Here is a 24,260-nt window from a genome sequence, read left to right as displayed (position 1 = left end):
CCGGGTGTTAGCTAGATTTTATTGGCCAGGGGTAAAGAAAGACATAGAGGACTACTGCCGAGCCTGCCCCGAGTGCCAACGTACCGCCCCTAGACCGTCCGTACGGAATCCCCTCATACCCATGCCCCTGATCGAGGTCCCCTTCGACAGACTGGCATTCGACATAGGCCCCCTCCCAGAACTAGCAGAGGTCACCGCTACATACTGGTCATGGTAGATTACGCGACCCGCTACCAGAGGCCATACCTCTCCGCGCCGCCACAGCCAAGGCAGTGGCAAGAGAGCTAATGACGTTATTTAGCAGGGTGGGAATAGTTAGGGAGATCTTGACAGATCAAGGCTCCTGCTTTATGTCCCGGGTGTTAAAGGACCTCCTCAGTCTGTTACAGATCCGCCACCTCCGGACCTCCGTCTACCACCCCCAGACCGACGGACTGGTAGAGAGGTTTAATCAGACCTTAAAACGCATGCTGAAAAAGGTGATGGAGGTCGATGGAAAGAACTGGGACCATTTACTCCCTCACGTCCTGTTCGCCATCAGGGAGGTACCCCAGGCCTCCACCGGCTTCTCCCCGTTCGAGCTACTCTATGGGAGACGACCGAGAGGGCTCCTCGACATCGCCCGGGACGCCTGGGAGAGCCAACCCTCCCCCCACCGCACCATCATCGAGCACGTGGAGCAGGTGCGGGACAGGATGGCGCAGGTGTGGCCCGTGGTCCGGGAGCACCTTGGACGAGCCCAGCAAGCCCAAGCTCGGGTGTACAACCGGGGAGCCCAGCTGCGCACCTTCGACCCGGGCGACCAGGTCCTCGTCCTCATCCCGACCTCTGAGTGCAAGTTCCTGGCCAAATGGCAGGGACCCTATGAGATCATCGACCGGGTGGGCGAGGTCAATTACCGGGTACGGCAACCGGGGAGACGCAAGACCACCCAGCTGTACCACATCAACCTGCTGAAGCGGTGGCAACCACTGACCACTCCGCGGGATCCAACTCTCCTGACGCTGGCCGCTCGACTGCCCCCTCCAGAGGTCCCAGTGGGGGAGCTGCTGAGCCCGAGCCAGACACAGGACATGCGGGACATGGTGCTCCAACATCTAGATGTCTTCTCAGAGCGACCCGGCAGGACCACAACCGTCAGCCACGACATCCGGACAGAACCGGGAGTCAGAGTCCGCCTCCGGCCCTACCGCATCCCGGAAGCACGGCGCGCCGTCATCAGAACAGAGGTCGCCCGCATGCTGCAGATGGGGGTCATAGAGGGTCCCATAGCGCGTGGTCCAGCCCGGTGGTTCTGGTACCCAAACCAGACGGGACCTACCGGTTCTGCAATGACTTTCGCAAATGAACGAAGCGTCTGCAATTCGACGCCTACCCTATGCCACGGGTGGACGAGTTTAATAGAGGCAAATGGGCCCGGCCCCGGTTCATATCCACCTAGACCTCACGAAGGGATACTGGCAGGTCCCCCTCACCAAGCGGTCCCGGGAGAAGACGGCGTTCGCCACACCAGAGGGCTATACCAAAAACCGTCCTCCCCGTTCGGGTTGCATGGGGCACCCGCAACCTTTCAAAGGATGATGGACCGGATCCTAACGGGCCCACAGAGAATACGCCGCCGCGTATATAGATGACATCGTAATACACAGCAGCACCTGGACCCCTCCATCTCCACCACCTCCGAGCCGTCCCTGGGGGCGCTTCGAACCGCCGGCCTCACGGCCAACCCCCAGAAGTGTCGCCTGGGCCTGGAGGAGGCCTCCTACCTGGGCTATCAAGTCGGGAGGGGTCTGTGTGAGACCCCAGGACGAAAAAGTGCAAGCCATCCGGACCTGGCCCAGGCCAACCACCAAGAAAACAGGTGAAGTCCTTCTGGGACTAGTCGGTTACTATCAGAGGTTCATCCCCGCGATCGCAACCACTGGCCAGCCCCCTCAACGAGCTAACCCGGAGGACTCTACCCGACCGAGGTGAAGTGGACGGAGGAGGTTGAGGAAGCCTTCTCCCACCTACGGCAGGCTCTCTGCACCGAGCCCGTGCTCATCACCCAGGACTTCAACCTCCCCTTCGTGGTACACACGGACGCGTCTGAGGTGGGGCTGGGAGCCGTTTCTATCTCAGGTCCGGTCAGGAGAGGAACATCGGTGACCTTCATCAGCGGAAGCTCCTGGCCAGCGAAAGGGCATACTCAACGGTGGAAAGGAGGCGCTGGCAATCAAGTGGGCCCTAGAAAAGCTCCGTTAACTACCTCCTCGGTCGGTGACTTTAGTCGGGTGCTGTTTCCTTTAGCCTGATCACCGACCACGCCCCCCATAAAGTGGATGGCAACGGCCAAGGACACCAACGCCAGGGTGACGCGCTGGTTCCTGGCCCCTGCAAGACTACCGCTTCCAGGTGGTCCATCGACCCGGAAGGGCCCACGGTTAACGCAGACGCACTGTCCCGAAGGGACGCCTGCCTAGGGCTAACAGAAGGAAACACCCCGGCTTGCTGCTGAGGATGGGGGTGTGTGGCAAACCCCACGCCATTGACCAGGGGCCAGCCGCTGCAGCACCGGCCCCGTGGACGGGTGGTGGAAGGGAAGGTACCTCCCCCTCCACCAGCTGCGCTAGAGGGAACATCAACCGGGCCCAGGGAATCAAGAACATTGGGGGCACCTGGGGACCAGGACAGAGAAGCTTTAAGGGCTGGGCACGTGGCAGACGAGGGAGAGGGCTGACGAGGAAGAGACGTGCTCTGTTGAACCGACGTGCTTTAACGAAACGTTTTCCCCACCAGGAGTAAGCCGGAGGCGTCGGGTGCTGTTTCCCCGCCGACCCCGAGGAAGGGCTGGACCAGGAGGTCCCGTGCCCTTATTCCCGATTACGGAAGAACTTAGTTTATATGATTTCCCTTTTTGTGACTGGCTTTACAATAAAACCCGTTGGCACCGCAACCCTGCTTCGTTCATTAATTCCAGAATCCCCGCCGCCGACGAAGGGGGTTGCCACAGCGTACGCAGGGTTTTATAAATCTGAATATTTTTGGCGCACGCAAAACTTGGCTTTTGGGCGTACGTACACTTTTTGTAACGATCCCACGCAGTTCTATAAATGAGACCCTGGTCTGATGTGCGGACATTTAAATAAACATACTGCCAAGGATTCTACTGATAAGTATTTATTTGTTTGGCAAAAAAAAATACAGCTTTGATTTCCTTACAGTGTATACAGTACATCCAACTCCTCTACGATAAACACTTTGAACGATCATAAGGTACATGTGAGGGAACTGAAGAAAGCTAAGTGACAATAGTAGTATACTCAACAAATCCAAAAGGATAAATGTCTGCATATATTTTAAATTAAAATACAGATTTGCTCAAAGCAAACATGTGATGGTTTATAAAATTATAAAACTTTTTTTATTAAAATGTATACATTTTTTTAGGCACTTGATGAACCCGATTTAATGATATATACTTCCCGCTTAATCATTTACAGTAGATAGTTGGTCTCCATCATAAAATTACTTCTCAGTTACAATCACAGAACAATGCAATATTCCTTTCATTTTATATTCTGGGAGCACAACCTTTTATTCCTAAGGGAGGAAAAACCATTGAGCCAAGGAGCAGAATGGCGGGGTACATATAACCCAGGCTTGAGTACACAGTATGCAGACTGGTACAAGTAACCCACGCTGGGTACAGTAACCCGGGCTTGGTACACATAACCCTGGCTGGTTACAGTAACCCGGGCTGGATACACAGAACCCATGGTTTGTACACAGAACCCAATCTGGATACAGTAACCCAGGCTGGGTACACAGTACCCAGGCATACCTAAACCTCCAGATTGTCTTGAATGCACTAGCTATCTTATAAATATAAACAGTGACAAAAATGTTGGGAGGCATTTCATGCAAGATCTTCAGTTAAGTCTAATGACATTTAATCTGATGATTGCACTGAAGTCACTTCAGTCAAAGGGATTTGAACACCAATGAGCTATGAACTATACCAGACCGCTAGCCTTGTGAAACGATCCTGGCTAGTTCATTTTGTTTCTCTCAAAACTTCCAAGACTGGGATGGTGTGTCCATCGAGATAGTAAAATATCTGTCAATTGCATGTAGAATAATCACTGTTTTATGAAACTCATTACAAACATTATGCCTCCTGAAGATCATAGACATTATGTTTGTGATAAAAGAAACTGAAACCTTTGCCAACCCAAGTAGGTCCAGCTCTGGCATCGAACAAAGAGAGTGAGCTCTATTCACTCAACCAAGAACATTATCTGTTAAGAGCAACTCAACATGGATGACAAACAAGTTGAACCATAGCATAACAGAGCATTGATCCCTTCCCATCTGTCGACACTTTACCTGGTGTGAGGTGAGGTTGCCTTCAAGTCAACCTCCTCTCTACTCATTAAAAACTGACCTCAATGTCAACCACCTTCTTGGAAAATTTGAAAAGATTGACAGGGACGATCAACTGTGCCTGAATGAGATGTCCTTTGCTTACTTTCTTACAATGTGAATAAATATGAAATACTGACAGTTAAACATGGCCTGATCCCTCCCCTTCAGGATCCATCTCTGCAGCATGTTAATAAATGTACTGGTTTGGTAATGAAAGGAGTCAATAGTCCCTATAGCATAACCACTAGATAAAGAATAAAACATGTGACGGACCCCGTGTGTATCCTGATTAAAGGGATGCTTATACAAATCCTTAAAAAATTGATAAAACAATGTTTCAGTAAGGCTCTCTAGATGTGCAGTGAACCATTCATAATGTCCTGCAATCTTACACTATAGATGCAACTACGGGAACATACACCAGACTCACAGAACCCTTCTCCTCCCATGCAGATCAACAAAGATTTAAGGTGTACATTTAAATCTAGTTCTGCGATGAGTTGACACCAGTCTGAGACCGCCCTCAAGAAGTATTTTTCAGACTGCAGCGTGGCGTGTGTGGCTCCCATCTTCCGTGGGCCCGTCGTGGTGCTAAGGCCTCGGCAGCCCGGTCTCGGCCACCAGGCCTTCTTCCCACAGCCACCTGGGACATTTGGACCTGAACCAATGACACAGAGGGAACCTTTAATGGGTTCTGACCACCGTAAGCATTGGCGCCACACAGAAGGTTGGCCAGGAGAGGCTTACTTACCAAACCAGTAACACACTTGTCTTGCTAAATGGAATACATTGTTGAAAACAAAACGGATGACTCTCTTTTGAGTCATTAGAGAACCGTCTCCAAGGCCAGGAACACACCAGCATAATCTTGAATTCATTATGACCTTCTTAAATAACAAATATTTATTTAGTAAAGCTTCAGCAGAAACCAAGGACGAGTAAAGAGAAGAAGAAAGAGGTGTAAGCTGGACCTGGCATCTATAATATGTTTACATACAGTAGGACAGGCCTATTAAAAGCAGTCATTAGCGTTTAATTAATGTTTTACTGCACCTTGAACGGCTGACTGATTCCGATGATGCAATGCAGAGCACTGCTAAAGTAGCACAGCACACACTCTCCTCCCAACACCGGGATCTCCCACTTGCTGACATAAACCTACAGGGTCACACAGAACCGGTTCAGGGAGTGAATGAGAGGGGAGGAGACTTACGAGGGACACATCTACATGAAGTTTTGATGTTCAGAAAAATGTGATCCATACATTCACTCACCTAACCCGTCAGATATAGCTGGTAAGCATTGTCTGTTCTGGGCCAACATATTTTCCCTTTACACGTGGGAGAGCATCCAAATGGTGCTACCAAACAGCAACATGGCCATACAGCAACATGGCAAACAGCAACATGACCATACATACCTCGAAACTGCATAGCCAGCATCCCCTTCTGGCCACCATTGTACACTGTATTGTATTTTTTTTTGTATTGTATTGTATTGTATTATAGTAGTTAACTGTGTAGCAACTGCAGTAGCTGCTATCATTGCTGTAACACGGGGAATTGGTTAGCCTAGCGATTGCTGTACTTGCACTTGGTTCTATGAACATCCTTTCTGTACCGACAGCGATATATTGATGCACTTCTTATGACAAATGTACTTTTTGTCTTACAATTTCTTACAAATTGTAAGTCGCTTTGGATAAAAGCGTCTGGTAAATGCCCTAAATGTAATACATATCCTAGCTGCTAAGTAAGACAGTTAACAAGCATTAGCTAGTGTTCTGACAATGTAGGTCCATTTAAGTTCTACCTACCAGAATTCAAGGGAGTGCAACATCTGGGTTTTGCAACTTTATTACAAAGCAAATTGAAAACCAATTTCACTAATTTCAGCCAAATAAAACAACCTGGTTCATCAATCGGGCATCTCATGATATCAATGGTGTTTTCTTCAGCAGACTCTGATGCAGACCAGAATCCCCTTTGGAGGACTGCATTTATATAGCGCTTTTCTAAGCCGTGGCCACTCAAAGAACTTCACAATACTGCCTCACATTCACCCATCCATCCATGCACACATCCACACACCGACGGCGGTGTCAACCACGCAGGGCCAGAGCCAGCTCGTCAGGAACAGTCAGGGGGAGGGTATCTGCTCAGGGACACCTCTACACTCGAGGAGGAGAGCCGGGGATCGGAGTAGCAACCTTTTGGTGACCAGTCAATCCGCTCTGGCTCCTGAGCCACATGCCGCCCCGCGTTACTGAACAGGGCTCATTGGTTCTCACGTACCCGCACCAGCTCCTCGCTGGAGGCCACCTCGTCGTCCTTCACCCAGGCGTAGGTGATGTAGTCCGAGACACACGAGAACCCAACCTTGGAACGGATGGAAAATAATCGTTATATGAGACAATGCACTACACACAAACTATTGGAACTCGCCCTTCAAGAGTCAAGCCGGGTCATGATGGAGACCGTCGCTAGGGCACCTTGAAGAGTCCGACCCAGTCCCAGTGGCTGGAGGGGAAGTCCTGCAGTGTGGAATAGACCACCATGGCGTCCATGTCGGCGCTCCAGTCGCCCTCTGGATACAGCTGCACCAGAGGGGTCTGCTGCCGCTTCTTCAGCTAGGGACAGAGGGACACTCCTGATCAGGGAATTACCTTTGACATTTCCTTACAATGGGTTAAATATGCAGGAAGTTCCAGTCAATACACATTTTGAATTTAGAATATGTTATGAATTAGAAAATGGGAATACTGATTACAAAGTGTGTCTTCCAATGAAGGTTGAATGTAGCCTGACGTTGACAGACAAATTCTCCAATGTGTATTAGTCTGGGAACTCCCAGCTCATTGTGAAGGGGTGTGTTCATCAGTCACAGACCAAAAGGAATTTAGAATCAATTGGATAGACTTATCTTTAACTTTTTTATATTGCACTGTTGAAGGAGCCTGAGACTCAAGAATTTCATTGCCAGTAACTGCTTCTGTGATTGTTGCGCATATGACAATAAACCACCTTGAACCTTGAACCTCGAAAAGTTTGATACATCCGTCACATCCATCTTGGTTGTTTATGAAATCGCTCCTATAGGTCACTTCATCGTATCAAACCCCCCCATCGTATCAAACCCCCCGATTTAACATGACAATAATAACGGTTGGGATTAGACCCGCGACCAGTCTGATGGAGATATGTCTGCACGGGACGCATATGCCAGAGCCAATAAACATAAGCTTGCAGATTTGTGTGTAATGTGTAAAAAAATTAAATCCTAGAAAGGATTGGTCCTGTTTGTTGAGACGGCAGGTTAATTGTTGACATTGTCTGTGTGTAGGTGTAATTCAGCCATGATGTTTGTTCATGGTGATGGGCCTATGGCACATCGGGATGTGTGTTGAGCAGCTCCCATAGCGGTAAATTAGTTTTGTCCTACATAAGACAGAGCATACGAACCGCCCTGGCCGGTAAGGTTCCCAAAAAGTGCCCACAAACAAACAAATCCACCAGTTTGGATTCTATGTTTACAGACCACTACTCATGGGCAAGGAAGTGGTGTACTATAGGGGGTACAGGCCTGAGCTAAGCACCATCTCTATCCTTTGGGATAAGGTGCAGGTGGTAGAGAGCTATAAATACTTGGGTGTGCATATGAACAATAAACTTGACTGGAAGCACCACACAGAGGCTGTCCACAAGTAGGGTCAGAGCAGATTCAACTGCTTGGGGCCTTTTTAATGTGTTTAGCAAAATGTTATTCATGTTTTATCAGACTGCTAGCCAGGTGCCATTTACTTTGCAGCCAACTGTTGGGGCAGCAGCATCAGGGCTTATGACTAAAAAGATTCACAAGCTGCTTAAGAAGGCTGGCTCTGGGCTTGGGACTGCTGTTGAGCCCCTGGAAGTGGTGATGGGGAAAAGGATGATACAGAAACTGTTGAACATTATTATATAACACATGCATCCCTTACCCAATCTAGTTTGTAAACAAAATAGCGTTTTAGTAGGAGGCTACGGCAGCTAAGCTGCAAAAAGGACACTTTTTTTTACTGCATTGCACTTTATAATGACTCCCCTTTGAGTAAGGACAGAAGAATATTAATTTAAACTTTAGCCTGAGCTGCATATATCATACTGTATTTTTGCCCCTGTATATTTGCACACTTGACTGATTTTTCATCATATATCTTTATTTATCTATCATATTATGCACTGTCAGAGCTAGTATTTTGTATGGGAAAAGCTCATTGATTCAACTTCAGTGATTAAAAACAGCCAAACACATTCTTGTTGGCAGTTCGTATGCACTTCTACGGGTCTGACAAAACCAAAAGTACAGCTATTGAGCTGCTGAACAATGTGTAGAATAAAATGGTCTTCCTTTGATCGCCAGATGCTCAATTTCTTAAAGGGGACATATTATGAAAACAACACTTTTCCTGGGATTTTAGGTGTTGTTTTGAGTCTCTGGTGCTGCCACACGCATATACACTTTGAAATAAGTTTGTACATGCTTTTGTGAGTGACATATATATTTCTGAAAGTACCCCTGCCTACAGTTGTTGAGCGAGTCAGTTTCGCACAGACTCTTACGTAGGAATCAGGCACATTTGAATATTACCACCCATTTCCCCGTCCCCCTCCAATCAGAGCATAAATACTATTTTGTGGACCAGCGGACGAGCGCTGAGCGGATATGTTCACAGATTTCAAAAATAGATGTCTAATTCATCAGTTTGCCATGTTTCTGCCTGGCAGGAAGTCCGGCAGACTCCCTTGCTCCACTGCTCCCTGCTCCACCGCTGGAGCTCCCCTGTTGGAGCTCCGGGAGTACAATCCATTTCGCCTCCCTGTCTCGGTTCAATCTGGACTTCAGAGAGTCAAAGTCAAGGTTCCTTTCCGCCAATTATTTTCAACTATGGCCGACATAACCCCCACTACGAGTCTTTACTTGTTGTGGAAGTACCAGAGACGTCAGACGCGTTCTTTATGATTCATAATATCATCCGGAGGCGCACATAGCTTTTGGCCGTGATATTAGAGATTAAATATCATATTATATAGATCCCTATATATTATTATTATTATTAATAAATGAATACAACTTTATTTATTATTATTATTATTATTATAATAGATATAGAGCTCCGGGAGTCCACAAACGGCAACAATCACTTCTTCTCCATGCTGCGGTTCACCGTGAAAGCTTATTTGTATGCAATGGGCAGCAGCTCATTTGCATTAAAGCTACAGACACCAGAAATAGCACATTCTGAAGGGACTGAAACAGAGGGGAATAGCGAATCATCTTAACCTAAAAGCTATTTCCAGCAATCAGCTTCAAAAACATGTTTTCTCGAAAAAATATACTATGTTTACTTGTTGGAAAAGCATCATAATATTTTACCTTTAAGGTGTGTCCACCAACTAAGCCAGTTGAATTAAAACCATGGCCGATTTAGATCTGGACGGAGACAATGTCAACCAATAACCTGCGGTCTCAACAATCTAATAAAATATAAGTGTGTGGTATCAATCAAAATAAAATAAATCCACGTAGAGAATACAGAAAGTGGGTTCATTGATGCAAACACTGCACCACCCATTGGGGCCTCCCCCAGCTCACCTCCAGGGTGAAGAGGCCCACCACCGGCTTGTGGTCGCTGATGCTGTACGTCATGTCACTGTTGTACGACTCCTGTCTGATCTTCAGAGGGAGCTCCAGGTCCTGGTCCTTGCCCCCTTGGGGCCGGAGCCTCCACAAGATCCTGTCGGTCCAGGCTGGCTTGCGCTTCTTGCCGCTAGAGCAGGAGGAGAATGAGTAGAAGAGTGGATTATAGAACGAGGAAGGGGTAACAACATTACACTACCATGGAGTATATCCATTGATATAGGACCACTACCATGGAGTAGATCCATGGATATAGAACTACTAGCATGGAGTTGATCAATGGATATAGAACTAATACCATGGAGAAGATCCATGTCTATAGAACTATTACCATGGAGTAGATCTATGAATATAGAACTACTACCATGGAGTAGATCTATATCTATAGAACTACTTCCATGGAGTAGATCTGAGAACTACTTCCATGGAACGGATCTATGTCTATAGAACTACTACTGTAGGATCAATAGGTCTAATGTGAAGCTTCAGCTTGATGCTCCTTTTTCCCTTCGACGCATACCTCATCCAATATCCACAAAAATAATCCACCGGACCACGACGTGATGTTTAAAGGGTTTACTAGTCCAACGCAAAATACAAAAAATCCTTTTCCACAATGAGGCTATGATTGGAGGTAAGAGAACGAGAGAGAGAAAGAGCACAAAACTGTGTGGCTCCACGCTTGTTATCCTGACAGTCTGTCACCGGTAGTTAAAACTATTAAGTTCCTGTCACACTTCAAAATAAAGTAACTAAATGTGCGCATACACCAGAAATATTGCAAGTGAATTGCAAAATAAAATTCTATGTATTCGAAATTAACGCAATTAACTATTTTATTATTTCACTTATGAAAAACCAAACGTCATTGTAAAATATGAACTTAAATAAAGCAAATAGGCATTTAGGCTCCTACAACTACCATGGAGTAGATCTATGGATATAGAAAAATAAACACTTGATGCTAGTCTGTATACTCCAACACTATTTTTGGATCTAAAACACACGTTTAGTTTGAGCTTTTGAATTTGAAGGGGTAAACTTGTTCTCAACACAGTAGTACTAAGTAGTGTTTTCATTGTGTGCATTAATGTCATGTCTAAGGGAATTATCAATCATGTGTTAATATGATTTACAAAAGATAAATGTGTATGCCTCACTCACCTAGTAAAGTATCTCATTCTTTACGACCATATGGGCGTCTTATAGCGCTGATTGCAATTCTTATTGCAGCCTGCAGGGTTATGCGAGAAACATACGGAGGGACGCGGTCGTTGAGCGCCGCTGCCCCACATTGCATGACACGTTAAACTCAATTAGAATCGCCACCGTCAATTTGATATCAACAGACCAAAAATAGTCAGAAAGCCTACAGAAACTATAGATAGGTAATGTGACAATCACATTATTAAAAATAAACTTGGAGCAATGATTTATTGAGGAACTATTTTTTTTTGGGAGCATGCTTTTGCAGGGAGTTCACCGCCCCAGCTGCCCATATGGACGGCACGCGCCTGGTACTGTAGAATGTTAGGGATTTCTTAGGGTTCTCCCTGCTTGTTTTGCGGCACTCCGTACTGACATTGATAAAAATATCTAATTTAATTGACAATGCAACTTTTAGCACAAAATGTTGTTGGGGATTACACTGTATCATGAATGAGAGGCAGTGCATGTTGGAGTTCTGTCTTTGATGGTCTCAACGGACATCCTGCCGTCTCTAAGCACGGAGTAAGTGATCCAAGATTATGTTTGAGGTAATGGTTTGATTACGGGCTACCATCATGCATAGAGAGAAGGGCATTCCACAGCACTAGCTCAAATGATGATAGTTGGCTCAACACAAGGATGGCAGGAGGCTGGTGGGAGTGGTATTATATTTCAGTGCTGCATTTGATGTTCTTAAGGATGCTTCTAAAGGTTTAAATGTACTGCTTTGTACTGGATGGAGAGTTATCTGTCCAAGAGAATGCAGAGGGGTTTCGTTAACAGCTTTTTTTTTTGCAAAGCGCTAAAATGTCGGGTTCCTCAGGGAAGTGGCTGAGGACCTCTCCTTTATTCTATAACTAAAAATGATCTCCCATCAGTATTTGAAAAAGCATTAGTGGTTAAGGATGCAGATGATGCAACTACGTCTAGTGCAGCATTAACATATCAAGAGCTAACTGATGAGTACTGAACTCACGACCAGGGCCGAGTTGGTAAGATCTAATGAGTGCTGAATAGTTCCTAAACCAAATGGATGGTGTTTGGACCTACTGGTCAGTAATCCTTCACTCAGCGTATACCTCAGTGGGGCGCCAGGAGAACAACTTCAAAGACCAAAAATAAATCCAACTTGCTTCAAACAAAGCAGCCTGATTAACTGTCCAATATGCACAAATGTGTTTCAGATTATCCGTACCTAACCTACCCTAACCTCTCATGGATTCTCTTACAGAACAGATTACAATCAAATTTGCTGAGTAGTGTACATCAGAAGCAAACCCAACTATCTGACAAGACAAGACAGCTAAGGATCTGTGTCTTACCACTTAGACCATGGACAAATCTACGTTCAAATATTATACTAGGTCCTCTGAATTTCTGAGTTTTGAATTCACCTTTTTGAAATTGAAATATAAAAAAATGGACTTTGCTGGTATTCAAAATACTATATTTATTACTCAAATTCAAGTGGGCAAAATACCAACCTGAAAATTCAAACAATAGCATTTCGACCTGCAGAAGAACGCCATTCCTAGTAAAGGCCTGAGCATCGAGACTGAGTTTACATTTCGATACCGTTAAAAATGTAACCCTTTTGGGCAGTGATTGGCTTTCATACGTTACAGGATGGATCTCTTTGCCAAAAAAGGTAACTAGAACAACTACCAAAAACAAGAAGAGAGTACTGAAGGCAATTAACAGGATGAAAAAACTCATTACTTATTAATGGCTGAAGGTTACTGCTTTCTCTTATTTTAAGTTTGCATTGTCCAATGATTTGCTGATGGATCTTTGTAAGTAATATGATATATGTATGTATCTGTCAAAACAAATCTTGGGAAATCTGGAAAACCAAATCTGGCCAAAGCTGGCAACACTGGAAACAACAATAGATTATATATGTTGGGAAAATCAATATTAAAAACTCTAGTGTTAAGATGGCATGACGTGGTTTAAATATCCGAATAAGCATTAGACAGTTTGAGCTTGCTGTGCAAATACTACAAATCTGACAAAAATAATCTTGCAAAATAAATGTTCAGCAGAACATTTATTATGCATCTTCAGTGGCATCAGAACTCATTATTTATGAGTGGACAATGAAAGCATAGATATTGATAAACCCTTTCATCAAATTAAGCGCTTTAGTTTCATTGTACAAAGTCGTTAATAGAAAGGTAGTGCATATAGTGTGTTTTAAGCTGTTTAGAACAGGTAGGGGTTAAAACATGAGGGTAAATATATCTTTAGAGATCATACTACTGCAAACCATGTCCTGTATGGCCTGTGAAGTTAAAGAAAGGAGTATAGTTATTAGAGAGAGAGAGAGAGAGAGAGAGAGAGAGAGAGAGAGAGAGAGAGAGAGAGAGAGAGAGAGAGAGAGAGAGAGAGAGAGAGAGAGAGAGAGAGAGAGAGAGAGAGAGAGAGAGAGAGAGAGAGAGAGAGAGAGAGAGAGAGAGAAGATTGTACCTGCTATCGTAGACGTGAGAGTTACGGTCAAACTTGTAAGTGGGCTGGAAGTCCAAAGGGCCTTCCTCAAACTCCTGTAGGATTGGCTCCTTCTTCTTCATCATGGTCAACTACACACACACACAATACCCTAATCAAAACGCCATTAGTACTATTGCAGCAAGGAAACACTGAACGGAATTTGTTCCTACCTGTTCCTTGCTCCAGAGCAGCTGGTAGGTTTGGTCCTCAATACAGGAGCGCACAAAGTGCATGCCATGGTCCTGGATGCGGAAGTTGAGATCCCCAAACCAGAATACCAGCCTATGTGGAACCAGGGGAACCGGTCATTGCATTTCATCAAAGGCCTTGTTACCCTAACGCCTCCTATCGGTCCACACTATCTGTGTTTGGCTGTTGCTGAACAACCCTCTGATGCGTAGAAATCTGAAGACTGCACTTTACAGAAGGTATAATATGTCACATTTCCAGTTGTGTTGTATTCCAACAATATCCCAAACGCTTCCAACAGAAGTCGGACCCAGAGTAATTCCGAGTTTGAATTGCGGTAACAGTGCAGTAAAAATTTGTCAACGTCTTCCTACTCCTTAATCCCCTAACTTCTGGGGAAACATGCGAAAACAGTCATCAAGTATGGACCTTTTGCATTGATTTGAAAAGCTTACTCGAATTCACTACTTCGATAAATTAGTCATGCCGAGCACCAAGCTAGGGTGTGTCCCTCACATACACTAGCCACGTTTAAATGAAAAATTCTGGTCAGATTAGATTTCTAATCGGAATAGAGTTTATCCTGTCATGTGATCCGAATGTACTGTATATATGGCATTTACAAAATTGGTAAGCAATACGTACAAATTTCTCTCGCGCACACATCAGGATTTGTCACATCTGCACTGGTGACACATAATGGACGTCTTATCAGTATTTGGCCTTTTTATGTTTAGGCTTTTAATGAAAGCCCAGCAGGAGAGAGCTTTTCTCTGCCTGCTCCTTCAATTAAGAAGGAGTACAGCACAGCGACGTCAGGATCTTGTCCGGTCTTTATATTTACCCCCTCCTCCGCCGCAAACAATACGTATTTGGATGAGAGTGCGCAGCGAAGACTGTTGGGAGAGAGTGGTGTTACGTAAAGCCCAGTTCAGACCAAAGATTCACCTTGCAACGGCTTGCAACGAGACGGTTTTAGAACGTTGCAGGGGCGGTGTGAACGGGTCGTTGCAAGCCGTTGCAAGGAGTTGCGAGGCGTCGCAAGGAGTCGCCAGAGATTGAACATGTCAAATCGCAAGGTCCAGTTTTAGAACGCGGCGATTTAACTATTTCTCTTCAGCCAATCACAGCACAGAACAACTTGTACGTCACGGCCTTACTCTCCCGGTACCGTACTGTCCACTCCAGCATAAAAATATCCGATTGAAATATCCGATATCCGGAGAATGACAAAACACAGTAACTCCAGCCTACTCTCAAGCAAAATAAAAATAAAACTAATTGCAAACCTAACTAATTGCAAACCTAACTAATCTAACCTAACCTACGCAAATAATGCTGTTGCGGCTCTCAGCTGTGCCAGAGCGTTCACAGTTGCTAGGGAAACCACCTAGCGTCGCAGCCCGTTGCAGCGCGTTGCAGCCAGTGTAAACGGCCCAGTTTTAGAACGTCGCAGCCCGTCTCGTCGCAAGGAGTCGCAAGGAGTTGCGAGTTGCAAGCCGTTGCAAGGTGAATCTTTGGTCTGAACTGGGCTTAAGGGATAATGCATAGATCGCCGGTCATTATCAGGAAAATAAGCCGGGGGCAAACCAGACACAGACGCGAAGCGGAGGGGTCTTGCTTCGCCCTGAAGGGGGATTATTTTCGATAATCACCGGCTTTCTATGCATTATCCCGCTTTTTACATGGCTACTTGCCAAAGCGAAGAAATAACTTCACTCAGTGTGTCTCAGTGTGTGTACAATTTATTTGTTACCATTCTTAGTGTTCATCAGCAGAGAAATAGTTCACAAAAGACGTTGACTATCGCATAGCAACCGATTACGAAGGGGTTGATAAGTTACCGGACTACTTGCGGAGTGATATGAAAGAGCTGAATCAGAGGCAAAAAATCCACTCTCCTTGACAGCGGTCAATTATGCTTAGCAAACAGTGAATTATGTAAGGGATATTGTAAAGAGTGCAGGTCATTATCGGGAAAAATAAGCCCAGACAGGGCAAACCTGCTTTGACATGAAGGGGCTTATTTTTCGATAACGACGGGGACGTTCTATACATTATCCTGCCTATTAGGCCTAAAAAAAAACGGAAGCAAAACCCAAAGTTTTTTTTGAGGCCTTACACGGCTATTTGCCAAACTAAAAGATACTTCACACAGTGTGACTTTTTACAATTCATTTGTTTACCAGCATTCGTAGTGTTGATCAGCAGAGAAGTGGTCCGCCAAAAAACGTTGATGTCGCTTAGCAACCGAGTACGCTGGGGTTGATAAGTTTACCGGAATTACTTGCGGAGTAGGATATGGGCGGTGAGGAATCGATTACTCGAGTACTCCTCGTTACAAATGAACTCGGTTGGTGGACAGGCAAACTCGAGATTGCATATACACACACAAACAAAGTTTTCCTGAAGCAAATGTATCAATTTTCTGAGCGGCGCCACTAACGCATGCCGTGGGCACAAAGCAAGGAAATGTATCAAATTTCTGTGTGGCGCGTGCCGTGCCGTGTGCAGGCACGCCAGAATTCAAAAAGTTAAGAGATGGCGGGTTAAAGCAAGCGCAGCGAGAATTTAAATACTTTAAAGAAATAGGAGTATCATAAGGTGAAATGTAAAATATGCCAAGCGAATCGAGCTACCAGTAGTAAGTAATATGCGGCAACATATGCTCCTGAACACAACGGTGAAGTTCGGGAAAGCAGACCCGCAGCAACCAGGTGTGTCGGCTATTTTCACCCGCCGCAAGACGCAGCTGTAGTCCCGCTCCCGGCCGTGTAGAGAACATCACAACGCTGAGTATTTCCATAGTCCATTTGCTGCCGTTTTATTTGCAGCTTTACATTTTTGCAATGGTTAGGCTACTTGTTTCGTTCTTGTTTTTTTTAACTGTTACAGGCCTGGTTCGACGTGATATTAAATTGTGACGACGCATATTTATTTATGTAAGGAAAATGTGTTTTGAACGTTTGAAAAAATAAATAATGAATACTCTGATAACTGACTGTTTTGATGGAGAATAAGCATTACAAGTTTGGTGGTAATATTGCCGTTCATCATTAGGCCTATTCCTGCTGCAGATGCGTTGCATTCTAAAAATAGATTTGATTAAACGAGTACTCGATTGATCCATCGAGGAATTCCTTGGATCACTCGGTTTGGAATTTACTTACTCGTGCCCATCCCTATTGCGGAGTGATACGAAAGACGGCAAAAAAATCACTTTCCTTGATAGCGTCAATAATATCGTATTTATCCGCACTATAAGGCGCACCGGAGTATAAGCCGCAGCAGCTAAATTGAATGATGTTTACATATATATAGCCGCACTGGCGAGCCCGCCGCTTAAAAATCCATAGATTTAGGAGGTCCCCTAGTGGCCGTTAGCTATAAAAAATTCAAAGATTAGCCGCACCGTTATATAAGCCGCAGAATCGCAAAATGGGAAAAAAGGCGCGGTTTATAGTCCGAAAATTACGGTACTTAGCAACGGTGAATTATGAAATGTAATTCACCGCCGGAAGTTATGAAGGGCCCATTCAAATGAACAGAGCATTCCACGGTATTGAGAAGACCCGTGTAATAAGTAAGGGATAATGTATAGAACGCCGGTCATTATCGGGAAATAAACTTATTTTTGATAATGACTGGCGTTTCTATGCATTATCCGCTTATACACCGATACTTGCCAAAACGAAAATATAACTTCACACAGTGTGTCTTTTTACAATTTAATTGTTACCATTCGTAGTGATGATCAGCAGAGAAATTGTTCGCCAAATAAGTTGACTTCGCTTAGCAACCGAATACGCTGGGGTTGATAATTACCGGACTACTTGCGGAGTGTTACGGAAGACGTGAATCTGAGGCAAAAATTCACTTTCCTTGACAGCGGTCCAAATATGCCTAGCAACGGTCAGTTATACAAAAAATAAGACAGCTGAACGTTGGGAAGGCCCATGCAATGTGAATGAGCAGTCTACAGCATTGAGAAGAGCCGTGTAATAAATGTGACCAGGAATGGCGAGAAAATGCTAGGATGATCGTTCGTTAAATTATGCGAGCCAATGAAAAATATATTGCCAGAGGAGGAAACTGTACAAAAGGCAATTCTGTTGGCAATGAGAGTTGCCATGGTGCTATACAAGATGGGCAGCAGTGCTGAATGAATGATTGTGAATCCGTTCGGGGTGCATAAAAGTACAAGCGGAACAATAGCGAACTACTGCAGTTGCTGATGCAATCTCTCCAAGTTAAAAAGTCGCCGCACCCATCCCAAATCAATCGGATTAAGTGTATAAATGATTATAGCGGACTACGCCACTTCTTCTAATCCGATTGAAATTCTGATCCGATCAGAGAATTGTATTCCGATTGAGGCGTATATATGATCATTTTTCATTCCGATTGAGCTGTTCTACTTCTAATCGGATCAGAATTGTCCATGTGAACCCGGCTACTGAAGAACACATCAATCCTCTCTCTCTCAGCAACACACTGATATTAGACAGTCTGTAGTCATCCCCTCCCCTCTCCACAGAGAGGAGAACATAATCCTTTAAATTCATTAATACAAACTATCCAGAGTTAATGAATTAGTATGAGGGATGAAAGGAATACAAAAAACGAATCTAATAAATGGGAAAAATTACAACAAATAACTAATTTACTTGTTTTGTATGCAACAACAGCAATTGATTACAGCAAAAATAACACTTAGACAACTCCATCTCCCTGCTAACCTGTGGTCCAGGATGGATGGTGCCTGGGGGGACTCGAAGGTCTGCGTGTCCAGGATGTGCTCAAACTCGTCCAGGCGCTCTGTGGCGTTCTGCATGTGGGCCGCCAGGTGACAGTTGAGGAAACACAGACTGTGGCCGTAGAAGGACAGCCGTACAGACACTCCCCCTTTGTTACCCTGAGAGGACGGAAGTAATAAGAATAAAGTTCTGTTTTATTCATGCAGTCATGATCGTGGATTATTAGCCAGGTTTCAATCGGTTAGCATTAAATCAGAAAATATAAAATGCATTGCGGTTTCAGCATTGATTTCCCTCTCTTCCTCCCAGTGATAATTGGATGGCTTGTATTCTCCCTCCTGGCTACAACAGCAAAGCGGGTTTCCATTACTGCACACTTACGGAACAAGCCCCTGTTATGGTGAAAGTGCCTTTTGACAGCCTTTCTGACTTTAAGGAGGTACAACTACAGAAAACAGTGAGAGGGGGATTCCTGATTGTGGTCAGAATCCCCCTCTGAAGTCCAAAGCCCTTGAATCCAATTTTATGAGCTGTCTTTGACCTTTCATATTTGGGATATGTTCTGGTTATTTGAGAATTTGATATCCTGTTGTCCAACCTTTAAGCAGGTTGGGACAATATTGCAAAAAAAAAAAAAGGATCATAATGATAGCATTTCCTCACTAGGCATGCTAGCCAATAACAATAATCGCAATGTTCATTTACGTATTATATTTATTCACCCAGTAGCCAAAGATGCCAGTGCGGGTGAATGTGGACTGGATGTCTCTGATGAAGGGACATGGTCCAGTTTTGGAGAAGACCAGTATGAGCAGACCCTGCATTCTGGATGGACGACAACCTGAGGAGCACAACACCCCCCCTCTTTATGGTGGTGGAGAAACATGCTCAAGAAGTGATACTTGTGTGATACACAGACACACAGAACATGGAAGTACAGCAGTCAGGTGTATTGGAGGCTCAGGAGGCAGGGGTAGGGGTGCAGGAAGAGGTTACCTTGAGGTACCCCAGGGGAGCCAGCGTGGTCATGAACTGACGGCTCCACCCGTCATCAAATGCCAGGTCAGCCACCAACCGCACAGGACCAGAGTACACCTCCTGGAGACTACACACACAGCACATCGTTTACTTCCACATCAGACTACAGTAGGCCGATCATTCCTAGCCCATTTTTCTAGCCCCATACCCGATCACGTAGAGATCTGGGCTCCTGGGTGGAGCCAAGCTGGAGCAGCGAGGCCAGGTCGTCCACGGGGTCCGCCGTGGCCACGTTCCATTGTGACCATATGGAGCCTGCAGGCAGGGACAGAGAGGACCGATGTCTTCCTTTACTCTCTCTGAGAAAGATGGCTATTTTTACTGTCATTCTCACAGATAAGGCTACACTGTGACACTCAGCTTGTTGATCCACTAAACAGTAGACAGAGGGTGCTGAGCTGAGGCTGGGTGTGTGGCCTACAGCCGGAAGCTCATAAAGAGACCAGTCATCCCTGCATCAGGATACGCTTTGAACTATAAAATGGATTTTTTGAATAACAAGGAGTTTCTTTGACTGTGGTCCTCCATGACTTTGAAGAATCAGAAGGAAAACAGCAATAAGCTGTTTATAACTACTATTGTTTCTTTATAGCGATTTCTAAATGCTGGTAGAGAATGGTAAAGATGTTCATTTCAGAGCTGCAGCATCAGCTATTACTGAACAGTAGCAATAAGTGGGATGAGGAGAACAGCTAAAGCTCCCCGATGCAGAGGTCTTCATCAGGTCTGTCTCTGCCACTCCACAACAACACACAGAGCCACACAGTGAAACTATCCAAAGGGGGTTAAAAGGGCTTGGTTGTGAACATACATCTCCACTTGAAGTGGTCCATCCTGTGGAATGTTAGCCATTTTGGACACCAGCTTATGACCAAGTCATCAGCTGGTGGAGCCGTTGCCGCAGCAACAGCTTTCTAGCGGGTGGACCGGGAGAAGACACTGGCGAGGCTGCTGGAGCCGATGCGTTTGCCATGGTTCCAAACATGAGGTTGTCTCCTCCATGACCAGAGCTTCGATAGGGAGGGCGGGCGAGGACGGATAAGACTTGGTGGAAGGGTTCTTTGGTGAGTGAAAGTGTGAGAGGAATCGAAGACGTGTGCGAGGAATCAGAACCTCAAAGCTTTGCAGTTAAAACAACAATGCACTCCTGTTGACTCTTAAGTCTAACAATACCCCGTCTACAGCCCTAATTCTTGGATGTTTCCAATGGAGCAAATTACCTTGTTGCTGGATTAGGTGGCAATTAAATGGGGCTGTGTTTAAAACTTCAGACAACAAAGGGCCATGTGAAATATCTGTAATCATTTGATATGATAATATCTGTCTTGCTCGAAATAGAGATATTGTGAAATATTCTCTCTCTCTCCTCTCTATCTCTGCTCTCTCTCTCTCTCTCTTCTCTCTCTCTCTCTCTCTCTCTCCCTCTCTCTCTCTCTCTCTCTCTCTCTCTCTCTCTCTCTCTCTCTCTCTCTCTCTCTCTCTCTCTCTCTCTCTCTAAATATTATACAGTTACCCTCTCTCTCTCTCTCTCTCTCTCTCAAAATATTATACAGTTACCCTCCTTAAACTAATCTCTAAGTGAATGTGAAAAGGCTTAAAGTAAGACCGCTGAAACGATTGCGGGCACATTGCAGACACTGCTCTGTTCTCTGATCATCTGAATCTGATCACAGCTAGATGTTCCTCACCTGAACCTGATCACAGCCAGATGTTCCTCATCTGACCTGACCACAGCGAGATGTTCCTCACCTGAACCTGGTCGAAGCCAGAAATTCCTCTCTAGTATATAAACTCGAGAGAACGTGTAATGGGAAAATTATATTTTCCCCATTCTGTTTCTCTAACCTGCATTTGTTGTGTGTGCCTTTTCCCTGACCGCCAGGGTGGCCATTTCTTTAAGAGATATTGTATCGGGGACAGATGACACTTCACATTGCAATTGTCAATAAGCATATTTACCCAAGACAGAGTTGCCCTGTGTTCCCATCAAGCAGAAGAATGCATAAGGGGATCCCTGCTCCCTTGAGACCGGTTTACCCCAGGTCAAAGGTTAACGTTAGATTATACTTGGAACAGGTAGGTGGCAAGACAGTGCAACGAATAAGCGACAGAGTTTACACAAGCGGAGCTTAAAAGGACCACCTTGGATTATTGTCAGGTTTGTTGAATGATTATTGTATGTTTGCTTTATGATTATTGTATGTTTTGTTGTACTGTTTGTTATACGTTATTGTATGTTTATTACTTCGGATGTTCGGATGACTCTTTATTCTTAAACAGTTTCTACAGAAACGATTGACTTGGTGCAAAATTCCCACCACAAACGGCGACCTGTTCCCACCTGAAGCTTTGCTTTGCGTAGTTTTCATTTGATGTAGTGGTATCTGGGTTATGTTCCTCGTTGTCCTCCATCATCGAATACACTGATGGCAAAGAGGAACAGTTAACAAATTGGACCAATAGTCAGTTAGGGGGGCAGATGCACAGTCTGCAGATGCAGGATTTAACACATGATTCAACTTTAGCATTAACACATTCACCAACTCATTCACACAGCGACGATGCTGTCAACCAGGACAGGGCGACAGCCAGCTCGTCGGGAGGCAGTGAGGCTGAGGAGTCCTTGCACCAGGGACATTTCGACACTCAAGGACACAACGATGTCCTAAACAGTGCCACTTACTATAACGGACATCCGTTATATGATACAGTATTAAAAATCTACAAAACGACACCTACATAACTAGTTATATATACCTGGTAATGCTTTACAACCTCCCGGATCGGCAGTAGTATTGTGAGCGCTGTGGCTCTTGTTGTTGTGTGTCGGGATGCTACTTCCTGCATGGTCACATGTCAGCAGGCCAACCGCGCCCCTACTGTAGACCACAAACACTTATTATCACATGTGAGCAGGCCAACAGCCTTTTACAAACCATGAAGCAATGATTCGATTAGTCATAAAGATGAATGACCCAATATATTTTAATATTGACATATATTTATATATAGACCTCATCTCCACCAACCAGTTGGTGAACTTTGTACTCTGCTCTGAATTCATATTTAGGTGAGTGCTGCATGCAGCGCAACAACTATTGGAGGAAGGCCGAGCTCTCTGAAGTGGCCAACGACCGTGCGCCGCGACGTAGGTCGCATTTGGTCGCGTCGCTAGGTCGCATTGGTCACGACGTTAGGTCGCTCGTCTGGCTGCTTTCAGTCGCTGTGGTCTCTGGCTGGCCTTGGTCGCTCGCTCAAAATCTAGGGCGGTCGTTTATCAGTTAATTTGCATGTTAAGGTAACTCAACGTTTTTTTTGCGACAGTTGAAGTACCAGAAAGCCATGCTCTCTGGCGAAAGCTTCCTACAGCTCTTTATTGCAAATATTATTTTATATTTTTATATTGAAGTAGGCCTACAGTTTAAAATTATGAAATCGTTGGTCTAATCAGTGTCCATTAAAATATATTAGTTTGTAATTTGGGGCGGATTCAAGTAATGTATTTTAGATATTATATAGCCTATTTGTTTTGTTAAATGACAGTAAGCCTAATTAGGTATATTATACACAAAGTTCTTCGTTATAGAGTATATTAGTTGTAATTTGGGGCGTATTCAAATAATGTATTTTATATATTATATATAGGCCTACCCTTTTTGTTTTGTTAAATGTCATTAAGCCTAATAAGGTTCTTCGTTATAGAGTGATATAGTTTAATTTAAGTGCAAAATGTAGAATAAATTGTCACAGTGGTACAAGCGGTAGTGAATCCTGGTTAGTAATCAAGAAGGTTGTTCGATTCTCTCCGGGGTCAGTTACATTTCTGCTCTTTTAGTCAAACTTACTGACGCAATCGGCCTCTTTCATTTGAACAGTTTTTGTGTGATTTAGTACGATGGTATGATAATTATACGCCGTAATGACGGGCTGCGACGCCTGGCTGGTATCGGCTGGCTGGCTGCGACGACAGGCCAGCCACGGCTTGCCGCTGGCTGCCGCTGGCCACTGGCCGCTGGCTGCGGCTGGCAGCTGGCTCTGGCAGGCTAACCGACTAGGTCGCGACCATAAAAGCGTCGCGACCCTTTTGGCGGCAAATAGGTCGCAACCAACCAGAGGTATGGCTGAATGAGCGACCTGTGGCAGCCAGCCATGGCAGTCACCAATGGCTGCTACCATAACAAAAAAAACCTATATGTTATCAGTTAACATCTCATTGAACAGAATAAATACACGTGCGTCAGTATAATAAAAACGTACATGCAATAATATATAGGCCTATTGAGTCTATCAATCTATATTTAATTAATTTTAAATTTACTAAATTAATAAAATATCCTATGAGTTATAGTGTAATATACAACACTGTCGAAATGTATCGAATAAAATATAGGGGTTAACACAAGGGACGCGAGAAGTCAGTCCCAGGGGGGGGTGCTAAGAGAGTCTATGTGATGACGTCATAATAAATGCTGCGCAACATCCATTGTTTACAGA

General features: G+C 44.8%; 1 protein-coding gene across 1 annotated transcript; it reads right to left on the bottom strand.

The window, feature by feature from the left end:
- Nucleotides 1-3,141: 3,141 nt before the first annotated feature.
- LOC115561290 (inositol polyphosphate 5-phosphatase K-like) lies at nucleotides 3,142-22,652 on the bottom strand. The gene is given in 15 exon segments (XM_030381233.1): nucleotides 3,142-5,065; nucleotides 5,461-5,565; nucleotides 6,702-6,785; nucleotides 6,899-7,036; nucleotides 10,039-10,213; nucleotides 13,762-13,871; nucleotides 13,953-14,064; nucleotides 18,711-18,886; nucleotides 19,451-19,560; nucleotides 19,718-19,833; nucleotides 19,915-19,943; nucleotides 19,945-20,004; nucleotides 20,006-20,021; nucleotides 22,108-22,189; nucleotides 22,524-22,652. Coding segments are annotated over 14 exon segments (1,440 nt in total). The 5' UTR covers nucleotides 22,182-22,189; nucleotides 22,524-22,652; the 3' UTR covers nucleotides 3,142-4,930.
- Between the last annotated feature and the right edge of the window lie 1,608 nt (nucleotides 22,653-24,260).

This window comes from Gadus morhua, chromosome 16 (genome assembly GCF_902167405.1).
Source record: "Gadus morhua chromosome 16, gadMor3.0, whole genome shotgun sequence".
Lineage (NCBI taxonomy): Eukaryota > Metazoa > Chordata > Actinopteri > Gadiformes > Gadidae > Gadus > Gadus morhua.
This window is presented reverse-complemented; position numbering and strand designations above follow the sequence as displayed.